The 22,267-nt window shown below is 41.3% G+C and overlaps 1 protein-coding gene across 5 annotated transcripts in view; it reads right to left on the bottom strand.

Moving 5' to 3' along the window:
• Nucleotides 1–15,516, bottom strand: part of NKAIN2 (sodium/potassium transporting ATPase interacting 2) — a 511,838-nt gene extending 496,322 nt beyond the window's left edge. For 2 of the 5 annotated variants that reach the window (XM_072926844.1, XM_072926845.1), the window contains exon 1: nucleotides 15,433–15,516. In XM_072926844.1, the coding sequence (XP_072782945.1) occupies nucleotides 15,433–15,501 (69 nt within the window). In that variant the 5' untranslated portion in view covers nucleotides 15,502–15,516. Of the gene's footprint in view, nucleotides 1–14,322; nucleotides 15,174–15,432 lie in introns of those variants that run through there. The other 3 variants (XM_072926846.1, XM_030269523.4, XM_030269524.4) reach the window with 3 other exon arrangements.
• Nucleotides 15,517–22,267: the final 6,751 nt, after the last annotated feature.

The raw sequence follows: 22,267 nt of genomic DNA, 5'->3' as shown, positions 1-22,267 counted from the left end.
CAGCAGGAGGGTTGGACTATGCAGATGGAGAGATCATCTCCAGAGATCTCTTCAACCCCAACCATTCTGTGATTCTGTGAAATATTAAAGGGGGTAAAGAGAAAGGGGGAAAAGAGAAAGAAAAAAATGACCCATATTTTAACTTATTTTATATTCAGCACCAAGTATACATCAAATGCGCATGGGAGCAGAAAAAGCACAAGTATTCTGTGGATTCCAGACACACGTAATTTATGACTCAATATTCTATACCAAGTTCATGGAGATACTTCCTCTTTCAGAGCATGATTTAAAGCACCTAAGTTTCTACATGCTAAAAAAGAGTAGTGAATTCACCCCCTAGAGGCCCCTGCCTGCCTCCATCATCCTGAAAGGTAGCCTAGGCACTGCAGTAGGTACCTGGAGGGAATTCCTCTCAGGTGCTTGCACACCTCACCTATGGGAGAGTGTGGCAGCAAAATAAAGCAAGCAGTACAGAAAATGACACAGATCTCCAATAAGGTGAACTAGAAATACTTACTTTATTATTATAGTAGCTGACTAGTAAAAGACTGTGACTACCCACCCTTAAGAGGAAGGAAGCACCTTGTATTACTTCTACAAGCATAGGGAGACTGTGTAGACACAAGAAGAAAGGTTTTAGAAGATACCTCTATGGTATATTTCAAGTATGAGTACCCTCCTTAGAAGAACTCGACAGACATGTCTTCCTACCGATCATTTTGAAAATGCTTCCCCTTCCAAGGCCAACATCCTTGCAGTAGCAGTACTCAGTCTGTGGTGTATCCAGTAAAACCACTACAGTGTAAAACATTCTTCTTCAAGAAATTAGTAAGCTAATAATGTCCATGCAAATATTTATCTTTTTTATACTGCAGAATTATATAACAGGATTTTAATCAAAAATAAGGATAGTCTAACATTCCTAAAGCATTAATGTGGAGACAAAGTGTGGAACAAAAATCTAGGGTATAGTTATGCATAAGATGTGCCAATCAGAAATATTTACGTAAATTTGTAAACAAATTTTCAGCTCACCATCAGCTCCTGCTGAGACAATTATTGATCAATATTCTGTCTAAGTATAACATAATTCTAGAGATTGATTTCGTTATCCCTCACTTTAACCTAAGACCTGCTGAATTTCAATTGAAGTAAATACATGATCTTTACCTTTTTGACCTTTAAAAAAAATTCACTAAGAACATTTTATAGCTATCAAATTTGATGCTCTAAAGAGATTTTGGTGGCTGTGTTTGTATAGTGACCTTATATAAGTCCTAGGATGGCTATGATGTAGAGGTTCCTCATAAATGTAATTTGACACTTTATATGGAAACAGTCCTGGAAGATTAATCATTCCGTCACTCAGCAAGCATGTCTCAGCACACTCCTTAAAAAATTTCACATCTTCAAGATAAATGGGATAAAAGCTCTAAGCTACAAAACACTGATAAAGAAGACCAAAGACAATCCAGTGCAGGAGTCTCAGGTCTCTGCAAGAGCACAAACTTTCTCCTTCACCTTCCTGCTTGGATTATGTGGGCAAAAGATGGGTATAATTCACGGTGAAATAATTTTACACTGTAAGAATGCAGCTCAGTGGCTGCATTGGCTATTGTTGCACTGAGGTATGAAGGGTGCCAGCATGGCTCAGTCCCATGGATGCCACCATTCATAGCTTACATGAAAGACATTGAATATGTCCACACTACAGGGCACTACCAACACAGGGAGAAATCTATGACAGCAGAAAAAATCTTGTCCTAAATTGTGCAGGTGGGCCTAGGGTGCAGAGATTAGAGTCATGTTCTCATGACGTCCATAGAGGCAAAAAAGTGAGGTTGGCATTTTGTTATGAGAGACGTATCTTCCAAACTGCGTCAGAGAGGGCTGTTCTGTAGTGCTCCTCTGGCACCTGTTGTTATCACCAGCTTTCACTCTTAAATATATCTCACAAAAAAAAAAAAAAAAAAAAAAAAAAGTTAATAAAGTTTTTAAAGTTTTTAAAGTTTACTACTTTACTACTGACACACAGCTTCATGCCTTTCCCTTTGGTCCTGTCATTGGTCACCACATGGGAGAGATCAGTGCCTGCTCCTCCTCCTCCTCTCACAAGGAAGCTGCTGTGAAGTCTCCCCTCAGTCTCCTCCAGGCTGAACAGACCAAGTGACCTCAGCTGCTCCTCATACGGCCTCACCTCAAGGCCCTTCACCATCTTTGTTGCCCTCTTTTGGATGCTCCCTAATTGATTTATATCCTTATACTGTAGTGCCAAAAATACAATATTCAAGGCGAGGCCACCCCAGTGCAGAGCAGAGTGGGACAATCTGTTCCCTGGACAGGCTGGTGATGCTGTGCCTGATACACCCCAGGACACGCTTCTCCCTCCTGGCTGCCAGGGCACTGCTGACTTATGGTCAACTTGCCACTGACCAGGACCCCAGGCCCTTTTCTATGGGGCTGCTCTTCAGTGTCTCATTCCCCACCCTGTACATATATCCAGGGTTGCCCCATCCCAGGTTCAGAATCTGGTACTTGTACTTGTTAAACTTCATACGGCTGGTGAGTGCCCAGCCCTCTAATTCATCGTGGTCTCTCTGCAGGGCCTCTGCTTTCAAGGGAGTCAACAGCTTCACCCAATTTAGTATCATTGTACTCATGCTGAACATCAAAGCAGCTGGAATCTTTAGCACAGCCATTTTCCAGAGAGCTCAAAATGAAAGGTAGCAATGATCTTTCTGTAAGTCTAGGTTTTCTAATTCATATAAAAATGTACTAGTAGTTTGTCAAAAGTCAGCAATTTTTAAATGGCATAAGTATAAAAGGAAATGTCAAATATTAACTGTTCAATCCATTCATCACTGTAGCTTTGTATCTTGTCTGAAATTAGTAAGGAAACTGTCTGGAATAGATGCTGCAGTTTCAAAATGAATAATTTTCACCTTCCAAAAAAAAGTCAGGGCTTGTGCTCACCAAGAAATCTAATTAGCCACCCCAAGTAGTGCAGAATTTCCAATCTACTCAAATTTTGAAAAGCAAACAAAAAACAAAAGAGAAACTTGCATGAACATAGAGACATATGTTTACATTCCCTAAGCCAGAATGGGTTGCCCACCAGGCAGCTCTGAGCCGAGAGAAGCAAGTGCTTACAGATTTACATATGCAGCACATTACAACAGTTAAAATGCCAAGAGGTTGTTCTTGAGAATATGTTCCTGGGCTTGCCATGGTCAATAAACCTTGCTGTTCACTGCAAATGGTTTTCTCCAGCTGAGTTTACATTAGTTCTTAACAGCATTATGATGGCACTGTGCCATTGCTATGTTCTTTGTTCCAATTCAGTCCATTTCTCAGCAGAAGTGACAGTAGCCAAAGCATCATTACAGCATCTGAGAAACTTTGAAAAAACCTACTGGTCACTCCTTTTCTTTTAATCTTGATGGGATTAAAGAGAGACTGAGGAGGTACCATAAAATGCTTACAATTTGGAAATATCTCCTGCACACCAAGCTTCCTCGGATTGCTCTTGGGCTGATGGGGTCCTGAATACCTGGCCTTCGAGTGAAGACACTCAGCATGCACTGAAAGACTCAGATGTTGTGCATTTGGACAGTGCTTTTCTTATTCATTTTGTTAAAAAGGCCAGCTAATAATTGCTGGAAGTTCAAAATCTCCTTACAGACAATGAACAAGCAACTGAATACTTGCAGATCTGTCACTATTTTATTCCTCGCTTTATATCTAAGTTATTTAACTGATACCATGAGAGCTCCAGCATCCCCTGCGATGAAATGGTGAAATGAAGAGGAGGGTTATACTCACAACTTCTATTATCATCAGTGGTAATAACATACATGTGCTGGGCAGAGAAGAGCAGCTGTCCTCTAATAAGGTGCTAGTCATGACACATATAATACTGATATGGGACCCACATAATTTTCTTTAAAAGCATACTGCAAAGCAAGAATGATTGTGAATGCCAGGAAGCAGGAAAAAACTGCCAACATTCTTCCATGTTTTTTTTTATTTCAGTTCACAAAGAACTGCACATTTCTGCAGCAAATAGAGCTTACTAAACCAGCTGCCTTTTGTTATTATCCTTATGCCTATCTGCGATATTATACAACAAATACCACTTTATTGGTGTCCATAAATAACTTTTATTATGCATCTGAAACAGCACATTTAGCACATTGCACAACAGATATTTCTTCCAGTTGCTGAAGACAATAACTTTACTTCTGTACCTGCCACTATGACCCCCACCACTGTGTTATGGCTTTCATTTACAAAAAAAGAAAGAAAAAACAAAAAAATATTGTACCAGACACTAGGCCCTCTAAACAGTCTGAAAAGTTGCCAGGACTAAAAATAGGTATTATTAGGAATATTGCTGAACACTGCATCCAACTCCAATTTGTTGTGAGCTTCCTTCTAGAAGTACCAAATTTACTGCCAGCTCCACACTCAGGAAAGCCCGCCTGATAAAGTCCAAGACAGTGAACTCTGTTTTCAGGATACTGAAGCCCATATCTTATGTTAACACAACCAGTGCCATCATCTGGCTTGTTACCAAGCTGCTGTCACTGCCTGTGACTGCTGCAAGTCTCAAAGAAAATAAAAGCTAACTGGCCTCAAGGGCATGAAATGGGTGTGGACAATAACTTACAGGTAGAATAAAAAGAAAAGACAGGGAAAAGGTAAAGTCAACTTTATTACTTATGACAAAAATAATATCTAAATTCTATATTGTATTTTATTCAGTCAAGCTTTTTATTGTTTTGTATTCCTTTAGCCACTAACATTTTAATTTGTTTTAATGCTATTTCCTCTACCAAATTGAACAGTGATGTAATGACATATGACTCCCTCATATCCAGTGGTACTCACAGCACCTTTGTCACTGGTGGCTCAAGAGAACAATGAACAGTATCTTGAGTTTAATGTATTTGTGGTTTTGTGAAGGCAGCAATGACACACAACAGGGTTTTTTTTCTCCTTTTGTTTCTGTGCTCTGTAATAGGATATCCTGTCACAAAGACTGTGACCAGAATATAATGAAAAATGCTAAGCCATTGTCCATCATGGCAAGAATTTGCAAACTTTACATTTTGTTTAATTATCGAAGAACAGCTTTTCAAAGAGACATGCATTGTTCTAAAGAGGCATCGCAGCATCTATCTTCCTCTCCTCACAAAAGCTTTTTATCTTCAAACAAGAATATACTTGTTGAGGGCCAATTACTAGTCTGTCTATGAAGAAGTTTAAAGGAATTTTTAATTAGTAAATTGACCCATACTATGAGTCACCTGGAGAGGAAGGACAGCATTTTCTAAGACAGTTAAGGTTTCTTACACAAATATTAGTCAGTACCTTAGATTCAAAACCCTCTAGCTCTTAATACCATCTTGTTCTTGTACACCAATTTAATTCACTACTGCAACATCACTCAGACTGACAGTAAATGCTACTCAAGGTGAACAGAGGCAACCCGCTGACCCTTGTTCTAGGCCTCTAGCATGACTTCCATTTATCCTGAAGAAATTTTATGCATCACTCAATTATGTTCTGCTTGAATTCTAAAAAAAGAGTTTGACAGTCTATCTAATCTTCTTTAGTACAAAGATATCATCAAAAATAAGCAGGCTTAACTGTATAATGAGGTTAATAAAGGTGCATGCAGAAGAGAGGCCTATACAGTCAATGAAGACAGGCAACCACTTCCAGAAGGTGGTTCAGAGACTATTCATTACAGATTTGAATGAGATAGCATGAGTCTCTCTTCCACCATCTGCAAATGGTGCCGCATTTTTTGCCTTCTGAAAGGTGATGTAATGTGTAAACATGACAGGCATCACCATTTCAACATACCTCTTAGAAATAATAGAATTAACCTCACATGCTGCTTTCTGTAACAAACTCCACTAATGAGGATTCCTTCACAAGGAAAGAAGAGTAGGATAAAACCAGAACTCAGTCTGGTACAGTATGAATATAGAATAAGACAGACTTCTCTTATTCCCATTCATACAACTGGTAACTTGACAGTTACATGTAACTGGTGACTTTCCACCAGAGATATTGTCTAACATCCCAAATACAAAACAAAACAAAAAAAAATTGTTATACTATTAATTATACTCTGTTAGGCAGAGATACTGCCTAACATCCCAAATACACACTGCTGCCCCAAATACTAATATTAGAAACCTATTTGTTCAAACAGCATAGGAAAATACGAGATTCATTTATGTCAAATAAATGGGTTTTTTACTGTTTTCAGCAATCAGTATAATAATCAGCATTTCCTAAAAACTTTACGTTATTACATAGGCAGCAAAGAAGCAGCTGTCTGTAAAGATTCACCTTAATCCAAGCATCAGTGAGAGATATTTTCAAGGTATCCAGATACATGTAAACGTTCAGCAGATCTCCAAACTGATAAACATTTCTCATAAGTTATGTATGAATTAAAATCAAGTTTTTATTAAAAATGCATAAGTATGATCTGTGGTGAATAGAACCATTAGCTATGCATGTTTACTCTTTAGTGAACACAGAAATCAGTAATTTTCTTCTAAATGTCATTTCCATCAAAGGGTTATAGAATGATAAAATGCTTAAATGATTCTCAGATGCCATCCAGCTGGTACATGTACAACTGGGGACAGGACATAAAATAATGAACTATGTAATGTTTATTTGCCACAGGGGCAAGAAAATGTCATTTCGACTACTGCACCCATTCTACTTTACAAGTCAGGTATCACTCAACAGACCCTCACTTTCACCCACCGTGATAAAACAAATAAATTACAACTAATCTGGATGATAATAAACTACCTGATTCTTTAAAGTTATTACATTTTAAGCACACTCTTTTTGATTGCATGTTATTTATAATGCTCCCTGTCTTCTTCACTCCTGTAGGAAGCTACAGAAAAATCACCCAAACCCCAAAGTGAGCATAAATTGGTTTTATCCATGTGATTTTAGAATCATATTTTAGGGGATCATAAGGGAGGATGCACAAAGGCTGATATTGTTCCAGTGGAAGCAGGCTCCCTAGTTTCTCTTAATGGTCAATGAAGACACAAACACCTTTCCAAAATAGCATTGCTCAATCTGTAGATCACAGTTTTCCTTAATATCAAACATTCCTCACCAAAATAACAAGTGAAAATGCAAGAGTAAGGAAAATATAAATAATAAGCACTGTGAATGACTAAGACAATACAATGGGTCTGTGATTCTTCTTCTCTCTCCCACTCCCAAAAAGCCCACATTAGTTGAAAGACCACTTTACTTAAGGTGCAACTCTAATGGTGAGTTTAAGCCAAGAAACAACATTACGCACTCTGAACTATCCCCTGACAGACTCTCTCTTCTGATTACAGGGAAGCCTAGAGAGATCATTCTGATTTAGCCAGATCAATAGTCTTATCCTCATCAAAATCTGAAAATACTCACTATTATTATTCTCCATAAAATATCATTTTAATTCAGAACCTTAAATGAAATCCTGTAAAAAATTCAAAATTTCCGAAATACCTTTCAAAAAAGACAACTGGAATCTGTTGTCTCTTTTGGCATTTTACACCTGGGATAATCGCTTGAGCTCAGTGGGACCATGGGACCAAAACTGAAGTTTGGAGTGTATTGGAATGCACAAATAGTTCACTGAAATCAGCCTCCAGAGCAAACACAGTCTGAATCTCACCAGTCCCTAAGCTCAGGGGAATTTCTAAAAACATCATGCTAAGTGAAACTGGATGTTGACATCTGTGTCATCAAATGCACCAAAATATTGAGAAGACTCCATAAGGATTTAAATTCATTTCTGGAACTCATCAAGTACTTGTTTTCCCACCTTATCTGCTGCACTTTGCACTGTGTACATTCTCAGGCCCAGCCTGGGACAGTAGTCACTACCAACTTAAAATATTATGTTTCTGTTTTCAACCACAGCACCTGTTCCTTTCTGTTAACTACAAAATGAGATATTTCCCTTCACTGACTAGAAACTAACTAGCGGGAAACTTGGTGTATTTTTAAAATGTTCACTTAGTGTTTTTTACAAAGCAACAGAAAAACAAACAAAGCAGAAAAAAAAACCAAAAAAAAACCCCAAAAAAAACCCCAAAAAAAACCCCAAAAATAAAACCACAACACCACTCATTGTTCAAGGTGCTAGCTCAAGTCTCTGTCAATATGAAATTAATTCCTACTGTCACAAATTTTCCCCATGGCTATACAAAGAGAGTAACTTTGTTAGACATTCTTGGTGCCCATAATCAGGTAGTTCAATCAACTACTCTCAATCTATTTAAACCTTTAAGTCTGCTAACTGAACTATAAAGGAGCTTCAAAATGCAGTGAAATAAAACTGTTATGCAGCTGATCTTAAATCTTTTATCCCTGTAACTTAACACAACACACACCACTTTTATTGAAGTGCATAACCAGTTACTCATTATTATTATTATTATTCATTTACACTTCTACAAAAAAATAATACTGTCCCATTCATAGCAAATGTCAAGCCAGTAAAATTAAATTATATAATGGACTGTTACCTCAGGCATCCATTTTTTGCATTCATCACCCCTTGTGAGTTCAAGTTATAAGGAACAAAAAAGTTTGGTTAAGAATCCTTGGTGTTTTATCTCAAACAGATTTTTTTTTAAAAGTGCTTATTTTTCTACAAAGGTCTCACAAACTTAAAAACATTGTTATATGCTTTCTCATGACAAGAGATGTTAGCTCTGTGAATTCATAATCAGGTTTCTGGTTTATCTTCCAGCAACACCTCAAAATCTACTCCTTAGTGTTATACAATAGCTCTCAAACACACATCTGCTGAAAGTCTGCTATTCACAGATTGTTTCCTTTTCATTGCTAGTAGGATCACATGTTTTCGGATACAATGAAACTCTCACTTTCCTATCAAATTTGAAACAAAGCAACTTTAAAGGAGGAAAACAAAGTAGGACATTAAAGAAGGGACAGATACAAGTTGTTGACATAGTCACAATTTTGAAAGTAGCACTTAAGTATTACCCAAAACTGAAATCAATTCCTTCTACTTCTTGCAGATTGATAAAACTACAGATCCACAGGCTAAGTGCAGTAACATCACTTCCCATTCCACGTGAAAAGCCCACGTTTTCATTTCCCTTTTGCTAGCAGAAAATGTAGGAACATGTACATGTCATCAGAATTTTCCACTGCAGACACTTCTCTCCTAAAGCTGCTATAGAAAACCATTGGCAGCAGTGACAATGAAACACAATCAAAACACACATACAAAAAGAAAAACAGCTCTCCCCCAAACCCAGCAATTAAAAGAGAAGTCCCAAAATTTCACTACTGCTTCCCTTTAACAGAAATGAAACAAAAAAGACATTCTGCATTCACTAGTTATGTATTCTGGTGTACTATGGCAAAGTACCTTGACACTATGCATGGTGTAAGACCCTATATTAACAAAAATACGTATTTTATTGCATAATACTTCAGGATAGCTAATTCTAAAGAATATGCATTGCGATTGCCTTTGCTTTGCTCTCAGTGGGAACTGAGCTCTAATCCATTAAACTTCACTCTCTGAAAGTCCTGAGAATTAAATCTCAAAACTGTTAAATATGAGGTTTTCTCCAAGTAAGGACATTCATTATATTAAACTGTATTAAAACTTGCAGCTAGATTTGTGCTATAGACTAGAGCCTGTCATGACCACCATTCCTGAAGTGTTTGAAAGAGCATAAGAATGTTTGCTATTCATATTTTAAAAAGGCAAACCTAAACTTTAAGAAACCTATTGCTAAGGCAGACTTTTTCCTCAAGTATCATACTCTGTTCTCTTTAGTTACATGTGCCGATTTTTAACAATTCAAGGGAGAATTGGAAGAGTACAAGGAACTTTTCAGTCTTATATTAAGTGAGAAATATTGATTATGGACATCTCTTGTGACACCTCATGTCATGGAAGAAATATGGTACATACTTCTTTCCATACTAGTTTGTACTATTTAATTTCCTAGGTTCCACCACTCTACCTGCTGCAGTTCAAATACGTACCTTCATGTCCGACAGGCAATTATGTATGTGTTTATGGACACCAGTATCACAGTTAAGTATAGAAATTACCTCAGCTGCAACAGTTTTTGAAACAAAGTATTTTAATTTTCTCTTAATTAGCATTATTCATTTGTGGAAAAGCACAGAACAAGGACAATACAAAACATTTGCATTTTGATCATTTTTTTCATTAGCTCAAAAGAGCTGGCCTCTTAGCAAACCAACCAAATCTGGGTATCTTTTTTGTTCTGATGGCCAGCACAACAGACTTGGACAGTGGCTTCAGCCAGACCTGTAAGAGGATGAGTTCAGAAAGGGTCACCATGAACTTGTGTCTCTCAGTGTGCTCATAGCCCCAACTGTGAAGGAAGGAGAGACTTTACTGGAGAGACTTTACTGGTGCTTGTGAAAGATACCAGTTTTTAGAGATTCAGATCATGTATGTACATTATAATACATACTTCTTTAGAGCAAGGTCAAGTACCCCACAATCACTAACTGCCACTTTGCAAATATATATGGCTTGTTTACAAATTCTGTATAGTTTTTAATACTTAGTTGGAACATCTGAACTGCAATATAGTTTAATTAAAAAAAAAAAAAAAAAGAGGAAGAAAAGAAAAACAACAGGCAGAACGGTCAAATTTTACAGAAATATTTCTATAAATGAGTTCAGCAAATTCAGATGGAAACTGAGAGAAAGGAGTGTAAAAATTGCATTATCTGTTATCTAATTTAACTTGGGAGTATAGTAATCTTTTTCTGATGGTGAGAAACAATAAGGCAATTATTGCTAGGGACTTAAAGTTTCCTTATGAAATACTGTCCTTCCTCATCACTGCACTTGGGGGGGAGAAAGTTGAAAACATGCTGTACTTTTTCTTGTTTTGTCATGCTCAAGTTTTCCCAAGCAGCAACAATGGGAAAGAAGAAAGTTTCAAACTGGTTTCTGTGGGGCTCTTGAAAACTTTCAGAAAGCAAAATAATCTTGTCAGTTTCACATTTGCTGCTCTTGCTATTAAAAAGACAAGGCAACAAGACATTAGTGCTACTGATGCAAGCTATTAATAGAAAAGGAAACACCCAAAAATAAAGAGGTTTAAAGGACAAAATGAAATAGCAGAGAAGTCTTTTATTGCAACCAGTATAGTTACCATACAACAAAAACCACCAGAGCCCCTGTGCTGAGGGTTCTCTTCAGAAGTGAAGTAAGCAAAAGAGAACAAAAGTAGCATTTATATATATATATATTGAGATAGAGAGAGATAACTAATTTTGTATACAGAAGGCAATGCCTTGCTCCTAACATGAGCAAAATTAGCTTTTACTTGCTGTTAATTTTTCTCATTGGCTACAAATGCAGAGGAAAATGAGCTGTCAAAGGTTGTTTCCCATAGTATAAATGAGAGCACAGTCAGGTATATGTATGTTAATAAGCAGAAAGTAATGATCAGTATGCCCTTGAGAGCAGAAGCATTCCTTGAGGTTTCTGATAATCTGATGCTATACAGTATGTTGCCTTAACTATGAGCAGTTGAAATGCATTTATGAAAATAATTCTGCTTGTGCAGGGTCTCTCAAGCTATTGCAGCTCTACTCCTCCACCAGTATTTGAAATTACTCCTTTTTTTACCCATTTGTGACATCTACATCATTTATGTATGTACAATATGCAACAACTTCTCTAATGAACTGCAGTATTTCACAATACTGTTTATTGTGCAGTGCCTACAAAGACCAATTAGATCATCATACTGCAGCTTTGTAGAGATGGAAGAACATATTTACATTAAAAAAAAAAAAAAGAAAGAAACCTTTCTTCTTACCAACTTTTTTCCCCAAAACAAAAGTATACTTTCTACTCAAATACGACCATTTTAAAACTGCATCCCAGGTACCAGTAATACATAGTCTACACACTTAAAGTTTTACACTTCTTTTTAAACTATGGTTATCAGTGTGGAAATGCTTCCCACACCCATCTCCTCAGGCCAGATAACTACCAGATTCTTTGTTTTTGACTTGCATCTTCATTAACGTGGCTGATAATTCCAGAATGAATCTTGACAGCATTTGCTCCTTTAAGTAGTCTTTACCTAAAAAAGTACTGACAACCGACTAATCACCCATGGGCCTACTGAGGAGAATTAAATCTCCTTGACTTAAAACTCATAACCTATTCCCATCTGAAGGTATGTGGCACATGAAGGAATATGACATGTGATTTTAATAAAATGTGTTTTTTTCCATTCCGTCTCCTTTTTCTCATTTAAATGATCACTCCTGCTTTTAACCTATCTAAATGCCATGACACAGGCCAAGTGTGATTCAGAAGTTTTCGTTGCTGTTAGCACATCCTTTTCTTGCTCAATAAAAATTTTCAAGTTGTCTTTCAGTTTATGATTCTCTAAAAATGTCCTTAAGCTACTCCAGAAAACAGTATTTATTTTTAAAAAATATGTTTATTTGACCCTCTAGTTTGCAATCATTCGTAGGAAGCTTCATGTAGAAAGTAATGCTACAGTTCTGCATCAGCTTACCTGCTCATCCACCTGCTGACACATTCCTACAGGGCATTTCCGTTGATGTTTTCATGAGTTCTGCATGGTTTTTTGTCACCATGAGTTAGCAAATATGCTTTCCTTCACAGACTTTCAAAAAAAATAACAATCTAACATCCTAGCACATTCTACAGTCGTCATGACCTCCTGGCTGTTAAATGGATTAAAAAAAAATGCTCTGTAAGAGGCACAATTTAAACCATTTTTGTCCCCTTTGGAGGAAAAAAAATAGTACGCCTCTGAAACTTAAATGGATTTGAAGAACTTCAGTCATTCATTTTATGTTTCCAAATTGCTGGAAAAGGCTACATTCCTATCATTCCACTCAAGATTCACTCTATTACTACAATTCAAGATTCCTTTTTAGACAATATGCATGAATAAATCATGTCTGATATGATACATTCAGTTACAAAGAATTAAATAAGTTAGGCGGGGAACAGCATATACAAAAAAAATGTTTTCCAGAATACAAAACTATTAAGGATTGATGACAACTGATGAAAAACTCACAGACATTTTGAATTTCTGCCTGCTAACACATCTTTCTTTCTTACGTACTGTTTTACTGATTTGGTTCCTGAAATCTATTCTTTTTCGTCTTTTGTAGTTCTCTTAGTACCTGCCTCCAGGAAAGAAATTGGCAACAATGCTGGTTGCTATTGACTCTGACTTACACTTTCTCAGTAAAACTATTCACTAAGAGTTAGAGGGATGGAGTAACATGAAGTATTTCATTTTTGCCATAAGGTTAACTGCTTAACAAAGATGCTTCCAGCACCTGTTCTGCCAGCACATGAACATTCAATATAATGAGAATAAGAAATGGGGCATATTCCATTGATAAGTCTTTATCTGTATGTCATTGCATCCAAATCCACAGGAATTCTTACATCATGTATCTGATTCCACAACAATGAAATAACCCATTCTATACATTACAGAAAGGGATATGACTTCCTTAACTTTAACCCCAGTCTCTTTCAAAGTGACACAATACAATTGCACAGCCTAACCATCTTGCTAAGCAGATCTATTTTTATGCAGCTTCTTTGTTATTGTATCTCAGTGCCTACTTTTTAAACTCAATCTAGTTTCGCTGGTAGCTGAGCTTACAAGTGCTGCCACATGTCTCTTTCAAAGGTAAATATAAATATATGGCTGAGTTCAGTAGCAACATAATGATACAGTGTTAAAATACGCTGGACAACAAGTCTGAAAGAAAACAAACAAACAAAAAAAATACACATCTGTAGAACAGCTCAGGCGTGACAACTTCCCACAGACACACACCTGTATGGCAAACTGTTTGCAAGCTGCGCATCACCCCTGACACGCGTCTCTGCCGTACACAGGGCCAGTCAAAGGAAACCAGGTACCAACTTGACTCAACGCCTGGGAGAACTGCCCGAGTTTATTAACTCCGTCGTGCGCCCACCGCAGCCTCCCCGGCAGAGTCCCCGCCAAACTACCTGTAACACAGCCCGTATTTCCCACCCTGCCGCCTCGCTCGCATCCCCACGCCGGCCCCTCCTCGCCCAAAACGCGGGCGCTGCCTTCCCACCCTGCCCCTCCCCGAGCCCCCACTCCGGCCAGCGGGGGAGCCGCCCCGCCGCCCCCTCCTTCCCTCCCGCCTTCCTTCCCCCCTCCTCCGCGGGCCGCCCCCGCCGCCACTCACCAGCTGCGCGCCGCACACGGCCACCAGCGTGCACCGGCCGCTGCAATAGCCCATGGCTCCCGGCACCCCGCGCCGCCGTCCCGCGCCGCGCCCACTCAGGCGGCGGGAGAACACCGCCCGGCCGCCGCCCGGCTCCCGCCTGCCGCCGGCGCTCCCCAGCCCGGGACCCGCATGGGGGCGCGCCCGCCGCCCTCAGCCGCGGCCGCAGCGCCCGCCGCCTCGGCGGTGGCGGGCAGCGGGGCCGGCCACCCCCGCGGAGGGCGGCAGCGCCGGGGGGAGGGCGGCGGCAGGTGCCTGCAGGAGCAGCCGCGCTCTGCCGCGCAGCCCCAGAGGCATCTGGGCTTCAAAGTTTGCCCCCTCAACTCCGCTCGCAAACCATCCGGGCTCGCAGCCGTCTGCGGCGGGGGGAGGCGGGGGGAGGAGGGGAGAAGGGAGGGAGGGACGGACGGACGGGGAGGCGAGGCAGGCGGCGGCGCTAAGCCTCGGTTCACGCTCGCAGAGCGGCTTCCCTCCTGCCCACGGCATAGCTGCTCCCCCGCCCGCCTTCCTCCTCCTCATCCTCCTCCGCCGGTAGGGCTCAGGCAGCCCCGGCTGTGGGAACCCCTCTCGCGGGAGGGCGCGGAGAGGCAGCGCAGCGACGGGGGGCGCCTCCGCTTTGTCTGCGCGGGCGAGGCGAGCGCGGCTGCACCTTCCTGAGCGGCTTTGTCTCGGCGGGACGGCTCTCCGCACCCACCCCGCCTGGAGCTCACCCGCGCCGCACGGCGCCCGCCGCAGCCCCGCCGCCGCACAGGCACAGCCCCTCCGGCAGGGTGCGGCGGCGGGGCACGGCCCGGCCGCGCTCACGGCCGCGCAGCGGAGCGGGGCCCGGCCGCGGGCGCGGAGCGGAGCCGGCGCGGCCGCAGCCCCGCGGTGGCACGCGCGGCTGCCGCCTGGCGGGCCGCGGGCGGCGGTGCAGGGGAGCCGCCGCAGCCGCGCTGCCTCCGCCGCATCGGCACCGGGGAGAGCTCCCCGGCACCGCCGCGCTCACCCGGCCCCCGCCTGCCCGCCGCACCGGGGTCGCTGCCACCCTGCGCAGAGCTCACAGGCGGAGGCAGATCAAAGGAGTCTGACCTGGAACACTGGGAGAGGTCCGAGACAGAGGACAGGAGCTAGAGGGTGATGACAGGAAAAGAAAGACATGACTGGTCCTATTTAGAAAAAAAAAAAAATATTAATTGGTGTCAGGGAACTGGTTCTGCCCACCATTATGATGAGCGTTTGTACTTAGTGACTTGATCCAGCCTTCCTCTGCTGTTAAAAGCATTCAGAATACATCAAGTAGGTGGGAAATTAGGTGTCAAGATCTGGTGTGTCAATCAGCCTCCAAAGGTTGTTAATTGCTGTGTCATCACCAACCACCTTGACATTGCATTTGGACCAGGTCACTCTTACTGAGCTGCCCGTTAAACAGAAGTAGTTTTATTCAGGATGTCAACAATTATGAACTGGAGGAATGTCACTGGGTTTCCTGAGCACATGTGGATATTTGTAATATCCATGCTAATACCCCGTAAAACCGGAAGCTCTCTGGGAGCTTGGAAGCTCTCTGGGAGCTTAGAACCCCATGTAGCTTGCTCTCACTTTATAAGCAAATTTGTGAAAATAGTTGGCAAACTGTCTAATTAGCAGTTATGACTCCAAAAATTCTTATAATGTAATGAGGGAAGCAAAGCACACACAAAAGTGACAGTGTTTGTCCTCTGCTCTGTAAGTACATTATTCTGATTATCAGCCTCTATGCTGTCAGACACAGTATGGACCAGTCAAATCTCTGGGCAAGAGGAATACCAAACACAGAGGTCATATTCACTTCAGGATCTAAGGAGGCAACTACTAGGAATAGCCATAGCTGAGAACAAATAAAGCTGTGGAACAACTGAGGCTTAGAAAGCAGGGATGTCCAGCAAGTGGCAGACTCTGAACTCAGTCTTTCTTGGCTTCTTCAGTATATCATGCTTGCACTTAAAGGATCACAGAATGGGTAGATTTGGAAGGGACTACAGTGGATCATCTGGTCCAACTCCCCTGCTCAAACAGTGTCATCCTATAGCACATGGCAGAGGCAAGAACAGTGTGTCTCATTATCTAAGACTGGGAGCTGGGAAGCTAACAGAGAGGGCAGATTGTACTCATTTGGACTCTTGTGAGGAAACAAACAGCTCTCTCTCTGTGGCCATAACTGATCTGGTTGTTCATTACAGTGGGAGGTTTCATAAGGAAAACATGGGCAATAGTGGAAGAGCCCAAAATGAGCTTCATGGACTCTAACAGCTTCCCAAAGCTCCCTGGTCTTTTGTCTTCTCAACACCTTCTCCTATACCTTTGCATTGTAGTAAGAATCTCAACTTGTTTGCCTTCTCCTAAGTACCTTTAAAGTAAATGTGCCCATTTCTGTGCTGTTATCCACTTCCCCCTTGTCTGTGGCTTATCTGTCCACACAAACTTCCTTTTCTCCATGTCACTTTTATCTGTTTAATCTCTTTTATCAAGAGGACTCGAAGTGAGCCACAGGATTGAGCTCTCATTGGGTAAAATGCTCAGGTCAAGGCCTTTTTGAGTCCAGTCTAAGCTTGTTCTTGGGGCCCTGCAGCTTCAGCATGCAGCAAAATCAGCTGTGTACACACAGCAATACTGGGTTTTTTTTGTTCCTACTTAGACTTAACAAAAGGCCTCTTATGTGTGCTCAGTGAGTAATTTCCAAACGTTCATAACTTTGTCAAAACAAAACCAATTTTCTTTGAAGGCAGGCTGTGCAGTGCTCTTCACTGAAGGTTATTCCATGCAAAACATTAACTTGTAGGTTACAGTGTTTTCACCAGTTGATTTGTAATCATAAAGAGGTAAAAAAAAAAAAACCAACAACCAACCAAACAAAAAAAAAAAACCCCAAAAACCCACCAAACCAACCAAAAAAGCCAGATAAAACTAGGTTTCCCTGTTTCCCTTCAGTCTTCTCAATCAAGTGTAATTTTATTCCTGTTTCTATAACTCATTTCTGGGGGGAGGTCAGTTCCAAAATCTGTGACTCTGTCACTAATGACTGGAAACAGGAGGCTGCAGATTCATTTTGCACTTCCAATTATAGGAGCTCATTGCTAGTGCCTGTACACCCAGGATGTCTGCTCTTTGGAGACGAGAGGGGAACACACGTTTGGCAGCATAATGGTGAAACCTGTGTCCCCTGGAGTGTCTTCCCTGTGATTTGACAGGACTTACTAACTGGTTTTAAGCCTAACCCTAGCCTGCTCCTTCCCTGAGCCTGGAGGAGAACCTGGGCAAAAGGGGAGCCCAAGGAGGGCTGCAGCTACCAGCCTGCTGCATCCAACCAGCAGCCATAGAGGAGAAAAAGGACTTGGGAGAACAAGCCACAGGCCAAACAGACTGGCAGGAAGTGGCTTATGGACCATAGCTTCTGTATCCCTTTCCTTTAATAAAACTTTCATGTGAAATCGGTTTAGCCAGGACAGTGTGTGTTCAGCAGCACATCATCCCAAGCATTCCAGCCATGTAGGAGCTTGCTGCTGCCAGCACCACCTCCCCAGGCTGTCCCAGGTGCCAGTAAATCAGCATGGACTCCTACCTACTGCATCCATTCTCATATCAAACCAGTGTGAAAATGCTTTGTAATTGATAATGTTGTCATCAACAGTAAAGGGAAAATATTATTTCAATTTAACCAACACCTTGTTAAAAGAGCAGATCTTGCTGTGTGACGTGCATGTTGACTTTCCGAGGAAAGAATCAATTAGGGGAGAAAAAAGAAGTGATTAAAACATAATACAAAATTATTGCAGGCTTAAGCACACTGCAATAAAAATTCTATTCAAACTCTAAGACTGTAACAGTATTAAACCATTTTTTTGAACATCATCTCTACCATGAAGATTGAATGTCAGGTATTTTTTTTTTTACCTCCTGCAGGATTTCAAGACTTGATTGCCCAAATGACAGTTTACTTATTTTACTGTCACATACTTTTGTGAAATGCCATAACAAGTTGATTACAGGTTTCACATTTTGCATAGTGACAAAATCATCTGTCATATAATAGTCTGATGCCTGAAAAACCATTTAACTACGAAGCAGTTGCTACTGAAAATAATGATATTTGAAACATTAAGTGGGTTTAAATATGTACATTTTCTAAGTATGTCTTTGTTTTAACTGAATGAGAAGAGCAGTGTTATCCCTTTCAGGCATGAATTTAAGACTTGTAAAAGTCACCAGACAACAACTAGCTAGAGGGTGAGATAAATTAGGAGGGGCATCATTTCATGAATGAAATGAAAAATAGAAATGGAAAGCCTAGTGATACATCATAGCTTCTGCAAAGATGAAAAGTCGTTGGCTCTTATTTTCAAAACCTGTTATTCCTACCAACCTGTGCTGGAGATCTGAGGCCATGTCATGCACTCTGGCTACTGGAAACAGAAACAATCTCCCTTTCCCTTATGGAGGGAAATATTGGGTCTCTGGAACTGGTGTGAAGAAAAGAATAAGATTTTACTTTCTTTTTCAACAATATCCATACCTTAGATGAGATGTAAGTAATAGCAGTAATAAGGATCATCCATTCATTTAATGTATTCAGTTTCTTGACTGATTCTAAGTGACTAGATTTTGGAAATAATGTGATGTGTCATTTACTTAGCAATACTAACCAGTAAGGGAATTTTCTGGGTATTTTATTACTGGCAATGAGTGAATGAAGTAATGGTAATAGTAATCTCTCTTCTCATGTGCAGGCAAAGGACAAGCCAGTTTTGAAAATGAAAAGGGAATAGGATGGAAAAGCTCAGCAAGCTGTTAGATTGAATAAGAAAATGATGTGTCCCTGTCACTCTGTCATATACTGACTTTGTAGACAATACAGCCATCACATACCTTCCATTATGAATACTGGTAGAAAATCGTAGTGAATTATACATGAGGATGAATACTGAACCTATCTGGAGGGGTGCTGCACCCAGGTGCTCAGCACAGTGGGCTGCAGCACAGGGTAAGACCAGAGATCAGCAGAGTAATGTCCAAGGGTGTCTGACCTTCCTGAGCCACCAACTGCAGCACACCACAAGTGGCAAAAACCCTGCTCTGGGGCCACAGACCAATGGCAGCCAAGTGCTGTCACTGCATCCTTGCTGCTGAGTTTGTTATCCACCCATGATGAAGAGACATTAAGGATGCAATAGCTTTGGTGTTTTTCAAACTGTTCCACCTTCTGTGGGAGAATGGGAAAAATGGGAATTGGAGGGGAGGAGGAATTCCTTGCCATGTCTTGCTTCACAAAGGAGCGTGGTTAACAAAATTGTCAGCCTGAAGGCTTATCACTGCCCTCTGTGGACACAATTTGCACAATGTTTTTCTCACCTAACACTAATTTTCTGTGCACTTATTAGTCTTTCTGGGGGGGAAAAAAGAGTCTAATAATGCTTTCAATGCTTTATTTTTAGTCAATGTTTTCTCACTTGTGGACATTAAAGCATTGTATAGGTAATTTAATATTATTGATCCTACATTTCAGTAGATCTGCATACAGAGATTTGAAACACTTCATGTGCTAGGTACTTTGGACATCCACACAGTAGATTTTTTCTTATCTGTCTCATAAACTTGTGTAACCTTTAGCAAGTTGATTAAACATTCTGCTTCTTATATACCTCATCTGGAAAATAAATGTGTTCTCATTTTGCCTAGGGCAAGGTAACACAAGGGAGAAATCATTTTCATGGCATTGGAATTTCTTCTCACCTTTAAAATTTGCCAGTGAGGAGGTCAGATTATTCTTTGTGACCATTTTTTTTTTCCTGTTTGTTTCCTTTACCATGAAATCGTGGATGTATATCCATTAAAAGTATATTTTTAAGCATTCTGCTATTATTATTGAAAGTTGCTATTTTCCTTAAGTCACTGTCAAATCTAATTTTCATTTATCAAGCTTGTAATGTAATCTATTTAACAAATTATTTTAACATATTTTAATTCTAATTCTGAAATAAACAGGTTCTGTTTTCAGCAAATATTTTGATTGCCAGTGAAACTAAAAATCCTGACGTTTGACAAACAGAAGGATGCTTTCTTCTGTGACGGGAGTGTAACTATGGCCTTTGAAATGGAGAAAAATTGAGAGAGGGGTAAAGTTATGGCTTGTATTCAAGGAGGAGATTTGACGGGCGAAGAGAAGAAGTAGAATGAACCGACGTACTGCCAGTCTCCAAAGCTCTGAGTAGTTGGAAGAGCTCCGGTAGCGCTCAGCTCCAGCTGAACCTTGATACTCTTTGTAAACTGAAACCCGTCAAGAGAGGGCACTGCGCTCATGCACAGACACGGCTCCCGTTGCCAGCCGCTCTTGCGGAAAGCTGTGGATGCGCAGATTCCCAGCCCGCAGAGCTTCAACCTGCCCTGCCCCGCTCTGCCCTTCCCTTCCCTGCCCTTGCCCCGCTCTGCCCTTCCCTTCCCTTCCCTTCCCTTCCCTTCCCTTCCCTTCCCTTCCCTTCCCTTCCCTTCCCTTCCCTTCCCTTCCCTTCCCTTCCCTTCCCTTCCCTTCCCTTCCCTTCCCTTCCCTTCCCTTCCCTTCCCTTCCCTTCCCTTCCCTTCCCTTCCCTTCCCTTCCCTTCCCTTCCCTTCCCTTCCCTTCCCTTCCCTTCCCTTCCCTTCCCTTCCCTTCCCTTCCCTTCCCTTCCCTTCCCTTCCCTTCCCTTCCCTTCCCTTCCCTTCCCTTCCCTTCCCTTCCCTTCCCTTCCCTTCCCTTCCCTTCCCTTCCCTTCCCTTCCCTTCCCTTCCCTTCCCTTCCCTTCCCTTCCCTTCCCTTCCCTTCCCTTCCCTTCCCTTCCCTTCCCTTCCCTTCCCTTCCCTTCCCTTCCCTTCCCTTCCCTTCCCTTCCCTTCCCTTCCCTTCCCTTCCCCTCAGGCCGCCGAGGGACAGAGGAAGCCGGCGTGGATCCCACGGTACCGGAGGCAGCCGTGCCTAACGCGGTCTCTCTTTACCCCGCAGGCAATCCATGGGCTTCATAAAGAGTGAGCTGCAAGAAGGAAAAGGCATGCAGCCGGTGTAATGATGTCTTCTGGACTCCGATCCTGGAAAACCCTATTGTTTTCCTGAGGTCATGGGTGGCCTTGTAACTCACACCACGCATCAGAGAGAATAACCCAAGTTATGTTTGTTTATAATGTTTTAATGGCTTTCTAGATGACATGGAGTCCCTTTGTTTACCCAGACTGGCCTTCTGCAACTGGTGATAGGACTTCCTTGGGCTAATTTCTGATTGAACTAAATTTGGGAAGTACTGTTGCAGATATTATTTAGGATTTTCTAAAAACAAGGACTACATAAAGCATTCTGTAATAAATCCTGAAGATCCAGTGGAAGAAATAATATCAAAAAATTACATTTTATTTCTAGTCTAAACCTTTTTTTTAAAGAATTGCTTTTTGCTCAACTTCTAACAGTAATGCTGAAAAGTTCCCTTTAGAAATCAAAAAGGTTCTTGTCTTCTCTCTCTAAGCTTGTCTTGACTGTTGCCATTTTAATATATAATCTCCTTTCTGATAAGATAAAGACCTTGGTCTTCCCGTGCATTATACTACCAGGTAGATTTTTCAGTCCTTCAATCATTTTCACGGATTTTTTTTTTAAATCCTTCCTAGCGATTCAATACTTTCTAGAAATTTAGGCAGTGGAAGTGAACACAGTATGTTATTAAGGAATGCAGCATTTTCAAATGCAAAAAGCCTTATATCAGATTTGCTTTCATCATCCTCATGAAATGTCCTGTCCATCTTGTTCATCTCCTGTGCCCTCTAGAGCTCCTTCTCGGTTCTGTTTCCTGAGATAGGCTTCTCCATGGATTCCCTCTGAATTGCCTTGCCTTTTCCTGGCTACAGGACTTTGTGTTCTCCCCTGCTCAGAT

Source organism: Taeniopygia guttata, chromosome 3 (assembly GCF_048771995.1).
Source record: "Taeniopygia guttata chromosome 3, bTaeGut7.mat, whole genome shotgun sequence".
Classification (NCBI taxonomy): Eukaryota; Metazoa; Chordata; class Aves; order Passeriformes; family Estrildidae; genus Taeniopygia; species Taeniopygia guttata.
Note: the sequence above shows the minus strand (reverse complement) of the source record. Positions and strands in the feature narration are given on the sequence as shown.